This window comes from Ipomoea triloba, chromosome 7 (assembly GCF_003576645.1).
Source record: "Ipomoea triloba cultivar NCNSP0323 chromosome 7, ASM357664v1".
NCBI lineage: Eukaryota > Viridiplantae > Streptophyta > Magnoliopsida > Solanales > Convolvulaceae > Ipomoea > Ipomoea triloba.
In genome coordinates this window covers 16,099,001-16,105,986 of record NC_044922.1, presented here as the reverse complement: position 1 = coordinate 16,105,986, position 6,986 = coordinate 16,099,001, and the positions used below count along the sequence as shown (strand labels likewise).

At 30.2% G+C, this 6,986-nt stretch overlaps 1 protein-coding gene across 1 annotated transcript in view; it reads left to right on the top strand.

The window, feature by feature from the left end:
- The first annotated feature begins 498 nt into the window (after window positions 1–498).
- The window catches only part of LOC116025967 (serine/threonine-protein phosphatase 6 regulatory ankyrin repeat subunit B-like), a 12,447-nt gene continuing 5,959 nt past the window's right edge, over window positions 499–6,986 (top strand). Inside the window, exons 1-3 of the mRNA XM_031267392.1 lie at window positions 499–1,278; window positions 1,893–1,964; window positions 5,576–5,641. Of these exons, the coding sequence (XP_031123252.1) occupies window positions 621–1,278; window positions 1,893–1,964; window positions 5,576–5,641 (796 nt within the window). The 5' untranslated portion in view covers window positions 499–620. The remainder of the gene's footprint in view (window positions 1,279–1,892; window positions 1,965–5,575; window positions 5,642–6,986) is intronic.

The following is a 6,986-nucleotide window of genomic DNA, read 5'->3' as shown; positions in this document are numbered from 1 at the left end:
CTTCCACTCATTCACCAATGAGTGCCAATCGACCTCCAATCAATTGACACTCTCCACCAACTGACTCCTACTCTTGGTCGGTCTCCGCTGGGTCCAAATCCATGGACTTAAGTTGGCCAACGTTGGCTGCCTTCCCCTTCCGAATATTTGACTTCTACTCCTCACCCATCAATATCTTTAATTGTTCGATGCTCTAAAAGAAGTCTAAACATCAATGGTCAAGAGTTACGGAGTACACCATATTGGACTGAATGCAAGTGCAAGGGTGCAAGACAGCGGAAAGGTAATATCACAGGAAAAGACTAAAATTGACTTGGTTGTGTAGTCTAGTGAAACAGGACACCATTCATGACTTAACCTCTAAATATAATAATTGAATTAGAACTTTCATTACAAGTTGGTAATAACCACAATCTTGAAAATACCAAGCACTTTCCTCCCAGCCTCTACTCGAATATAATAATTGAATTAGCACTTCCATTACAACTGCCTGCACATTGGACATTATTATTTCTATGGGCGACACACACATTATATTCTTACAACCTCAAGCATCTTAATTTAATTTGATACACACACATATATATATATAGTTAGTTTGCTACTACAGTAGTGGTGAAATGGAACCAGGTGCAGCTATGGGCATTATTCCCCATATGAAGCCGGCTTTGTACAGAGCGGCAGCGGCAGGTACACTTGAAGATTATCATGCGGCCCTCCGACAGATGAGGACGGAAGGAGCTGAGGACTGTCAAGTTATGCCAAATGGAAATACTGTGTTGCACGTTGCCGTGCTCCAGGGCAACAAGCATTTTGTGGAGAAAATCCTACGAGAACAAAAGACTCATGCTGCTGCCTCGTCGTCGTCTATGTTATATGCTCGGAACAACAAAAATGAAACTGTGCTACATTGTGCAGCGGAGAAAGGCCACGCTGACATAGTTTCTGCCCTCATTAAAGCCGTCAACGATGAGGAGCTTGAATCTGGTGTTGGAGTGAAAGAGATGATACAGATGACGGATGATGTGAAGGACATGGCTTTGCACAAGGCAGCGCGAATGGGGCATTCGGGCGTGGTCAAGTTATTGATTCAAGAGGGCAATGGATTTCCGTATCCTACTAATTGCAATAATGATGTGGGTGAGACGCCCATTTACTTGGCTGCAGAATCACATTTTTTTTATTGTTTGAAGGAGATACTGGAGACATGCCAAAATCTTACTTATGTTGGACCACTTGGTCGAAATGCTCTTCACGCCGCAATATTATCACCATCAGGTATAAATTCTACATGTGTACATCTTACATAGTTACATAGTCACTATAGAGTATAGATGGCATATAGATCGGTTCGCATACACCCAATCATAAACTATGATCTGTTAGGACTAATTCAAGCCATTTATTATATCCTAAATTAGGGTCTACCTTAACAATCTAAAATGATACAATTTCATAATTTATATAAATTTTGCTATTAGTGACACTATTTTTTATTTTTTTTTGCTTAATAAGAAACATGTTGATACTATAACTATATAATATGTTAATTGTAAGTATATAGTAATTAAATAATATTTACTACAAATTTTTTAAATTTACATATTTATCATCGAATAGCCGGTGGCTTTAATTTTTAATTTCTAATAAATAAATTTAATTTTTTAAAATAAGACTTAAGAAAAAGGACATGTGTCAAACTTACGAAGAGTGTACCTATTAAACAAATTAATTGGATTTTATTGAACAATTTTACCAATTTAAGAAATTTAAATAGACTTTATTTTTACACTATTCGACTGACTTAAGCTTAGGACCAATTTCATCCTTTTTCCTTAATTATGTCATACTCATAAATGCATGAATTCTAATAAAAGTTTTTGTACACATAGGTAGCGGATGGGAAATTCTAATGCAGATTTTCCTAAGTCATGTGGGCCATCCGGCTTTACCAAGAATACCAGGTAACATCATCTGTTAATGCTTATTATAATTCGGCCCTTCTTATTACGTACACTACCATTTTATTATATATACAATAAAATTCATGCTTAATATTAAAATATTGATAAATATAAATAATTAAAACTTTTAAATCAAATTATTTTTCACAATTCTTTAGAGTAGTAAATTTTAATCATCTTATTTAAAAATTATAGAGATTAAAAGAAAAGAGAAAAAAATTATATTTTGTTTATCAATAATGTAAACAATTTTGTTAAAATTTATACTCTATTTTTACAATAAATAATGTATGTATGTGTATGTGTGTGTATATATTTAAAACCTTTATTTCCATTATATGGTCATACATAACTAAACATCAATATTGATAATCATTCCAATTTCACCCTACTATCAAACATGCAAAATATTTTTACAAAAACTCATACTATTACCAAGTATTTGATTCTCATTTCGATTCCAATTTTCATGTGCAAATTAAACACACCCTAAAAAGACTACTAAGTTGTGTAGAAAAGGGCTTTCCCTATCACTATCCTATGTATGGAAGACTCAAATGAAAATGAAAAAATAATGTTTAGAATTTAGGGGAAGAGTTTACATAATTTGATCATATTGAAAGAATTATATTTATAAAAGTTGGTCACTTTTTGAATACCAATAAATGTTTGATATAAATATCATTTGAAATTTAAAGACTTTTCTTTTAAACTATGAATTGAATATCAAAAATAATTTGTAGAATTTAGGGGAAGAATTTACATTATTGTGAAAGAATTTTTAAAAGTTGGTTACTTTTTGAATACCAATGGACTTTTAAAGAAGAGTTAATTCCGTCAAAGGTTCCTTGTCTTTGGTGGTAATTCCAAATTTAGTCTCAGACTATTGTTTTTTCCATTTAATATGCCAGACTATTATTTTTTAGACATTTTTAGTCCTTCTCATGACTTTTTCTATTTTTAGTAAGGTCATTTTTGTCTTTTCATATTTTTCTTTTGTTATTTTTTTTTTGGTTTCAACCGGTTTAATTTGTTCAGGACTTTAAGTAACCTCTGATTTTTAGTAACCATATTTTTCAATGGATTTTTAGTAAAGTCCTAAACTAATTAAATTGGTTGAAACTGAAAAAATAAAAAAAGAAAAGTATGAAGAGACAAAAATTCCCTTATTAAAAATAAGAAAAATCATGAGAATGACTAAAAGTGTCCAAAAAATAATAGTCTGGAAGATTAAATGGTAAAACCGATAGTCTGGGATTAAATTTAGAATTGTCACCAAAGACAAGGGTCCTCTGGTGGAATTAACTTTTTAAAGAATATTTAAAAGTTTGGATTGAATATCATTTGATATTTAAAACTTTTAAATATCTGAATCGAATATCAACCAACTTTTAATACTTGGTAAAAGTTTAAATATAATGCCTTCATACTTCTGAAGTTCATAAAACTGTAGATTGAATACACCTTATTATTATAATTAAAATTAAAACCAATCCATTTGAGTTTAGAAACATAAATGAGCAAATTTCACTTTTAGTCATCTACTATTGTGGCATTGTCACATTTAGTCATATTCTTTTAATTTTGTCATATTACATCATTGACTTTGAACAACTTCCACTTTTAATCCTTGACTATTGTGGCATTGCCACATTTAGTCCTATTCTTTTAATTTTCCATATTACATCATGACTTTGATCAACTTACACTTTTAGTTCTCGACTATTATGACATTGCCACATTTAGTCCTTTTTTTTTTTTTTAAATTTTGTTGTAGTACATTCATGGCTTTCATTTGATTGTCACCATTAATCTTCCGTTAAAAATCCTGTTAAAAATACTATTAGAAATATGAGTTACGATATTGAAACACAATGATATCCTTAAATTGACATATAACAAAGGAAAAACAACGTATACATATCGTAACTCATATTTCTATCTGTAAGATATAACATCCTTTGCTATTTACGATATTTCTAATATGTTTGAAATATGAGTTATGATATGTAAGGATTTTTTCTTTCTTGGTTATTTGTCAATTCTAACGGGAAAATAATGTAATTTTTAACGGAAAGTCATGGATGTAATATGGCAAAAGAATAGGACTAAATGCGTCAATGCCACAATAGTCGATGACTAAAAGTGGAAGTCGTTCAAAGTCAAGGACGTAATATGGAAAAATTAAAAGAGTAGGACTAAATGTGGAAATGCCACAATAGTCAAGGACTAAAAGTGGAATTTGCTCATACCTCTCTATCTCATTTTATATATTTGTTCAATTAACAATGAAGTCTGACTGAAGTTATTTACATTTTAATTTTTTCATAATATTAGTAGATAAAATGTATATATTTAGAAACTACATTAAAAGTACTATTATACACACAAAAAAATTAAAATTAAAAGTTATAAAATTGTGTTTAAAAAAATAAACAAAAAAAAAAGAGTCAGTTTAACCAATAAATCTTTAGCACATTGTAGCATACCATGTACTAAAGGTATGTACACCTTACATACTATCGAAGCTTCATCCAATGATAAACTATATCAGTTGTTATGCCATGGATCCGAGTGCACCTTGCAAGGTGGACCCGGGTCCATATTCACAATTTCATAACTCGATGTTCACAATTTCATAACTCTATGTTCACAATTTTATAACTCTATGTTCACAATTTTATAACTCTATGTTCAACAGTATCAAAACTCTATGTTTAACCGTATAACACTATTTTTTTTTAAAAATTTATATAACAAAATTGTGAATATAAAATTAAAAAATTGTAAATATTGAGTAATGTAATTTTGTATATTAAGACCTAAAATTATAAATATAGAGTTCTAAAATTGTGAACGCGGAGTTCTAAAGTTGTGAACATAAACCCGGGTCTACCTTGAGTCCATAGTATAATTTGCCAAACTATATCGGATGGGCTAATTCAGGTTACTATACATAGTAAATCAATGTTGCTTAGTTCGGTTCGTGGACTGGATTAAGCTGTAAAAAATCATTATATCATGGATCTTAGTCCAAAATAATGTTATTTCATATGTTATATAAATGATGCCTTTACTGGCATATTTTTTTTCAAAAAAATTAAAAACAACGTTGGTGTCAAGACCTTGTGGTCTAGTGGCACCCGGTTGCACTCTCATATGAAATAAGTAGTTATGAACAGATATTGCATTGTAATAGAGTAAGCCGCACTCAAAAAAAAGAAAAAAAAAAGTACTACCATAAATACATAATCTATTAGTTACAAATTTATAAAATTAACAAAGTAGATATGGTCCAGAATATAATGATTGATTTGCCACATTTAAATTCATGTATTATAAAGGGACTATGCCTTTTTTTTGTTTTTTGTTTTTTTTTTTTTTTGTTTTTTTTCAAGTGATTCACTTGGTAATTTTCACAAATTGAAATATATTTATGTTTAAAAAAATTACCTAAATTTATACCCAAAATTTTGCATATTGACATAAATTATGACTTTACATAAGCATATTTAGATTTACATGTAAAATTTTGTAGGCACCTTGCATTATTAAAAAAAAAAATATGACAAATGAATTTTGATAAAAATAAGTTTTTGTACACATGATAGGTAGCTCCGCACTGTCATTGTGGGAAAAACTGATGCAAAATTTTGGACGTCATGTGGGCAAAGCAGGTAAGTAGGTCGCAACATCTATTAATGTTTTATAATAATTAACCAGGTTGTTCTTATTACTTATAATCGTTTAATTTGCTTTTTTATTTTATAAATATTTTAAATATAAATAATTAAATGTGATTGGCACAAAAACATAGTATGTTATAAATTAAACGATAAATTGTAATATAGCACTTATAAACAAGAGAAGAATATTGAATTTTTTTAGTAGCTAACTTGATTGAAGTGTTTTCCTTATCAGTGTCCTCAATTGGAAAGATTCAAATGATAATGAATAAAAAAGTTCGTAGAGTTTAGGAGAACAATAAAGGTTGTAAAAGCACGATAACGAATAAAAAATAATTTGTACAAATTAAACCGAATGTTTGTAGAGTTTAAATAGTAAACAAAGTATATAGAGTTTAAAAGCTTGAAGTTTGAGATAAGGATTTCAACTATTTATGTTTGAGATAATTTTTTTACACAAGTCCTAATGTAAAAGAGTTTATAAATGTCCATAACTTTTTGAATATCAATTGACTTTTAAAGGACATTTGTTAGTAATATTTGAGACACGCACAATTTTATGCTCCGTATTACATACCTAGTCAGATCCGAACCGCCCTAAAGCGAGGGTCATTTCCCAAGCTGAATTGACCATAATACAATACTTGACTGACCGACCCTATTAGGAAAACGACCCAGTGATGCCGTGAGCCTGTGTACTTATACATGCTCAGTCCCGACTTGATTATTTACTCTAATCCCAAGCCCTGACACTAGTCTGACATCTTCACCCATGTGGACGCACCTTTTTCGTCATTGGGATCTCTGGGTGCATGAAGGACACGTGTCAAGCATATATGCCGACCCTCCGACATGTGCTCTCTCGTATCCCCTATAAATACCGCATTAAATGCGGGATGGGGACTTTTGGCCCATTTCTATTTAGCCTTAAGAAGCTCGAGAACCTCTAACCAACTGTTACACAACCCAAGTTCAAAGGCTTAAACCAACAAGCATACTGAGAAAGGGACCGAACCGTAACCGATCTTAGTACTATATGAATTAGGAGAATACCCTGTAATTACTACATCAATTTTCAAAGAATGTATTTAATGAGAATGACTTTGTGGGAAAAATTAATTAATATGTTTGGTTTTATCCTAAAAATGTAAGAATTAAATTATCTAGAAAATTAAATAAGATATTTGGTTCATTTAAACTTTCATATAATTTTTTTAAATCTCTAATATATCATTGTTATCCTTCTTAAGAATCAAATTACAAACTCAATATGAAAACTCTATCAGAACATTGTGAATGAAATTTACCAAAAAAAAAAAAAAAAAAAAAAAAAAAA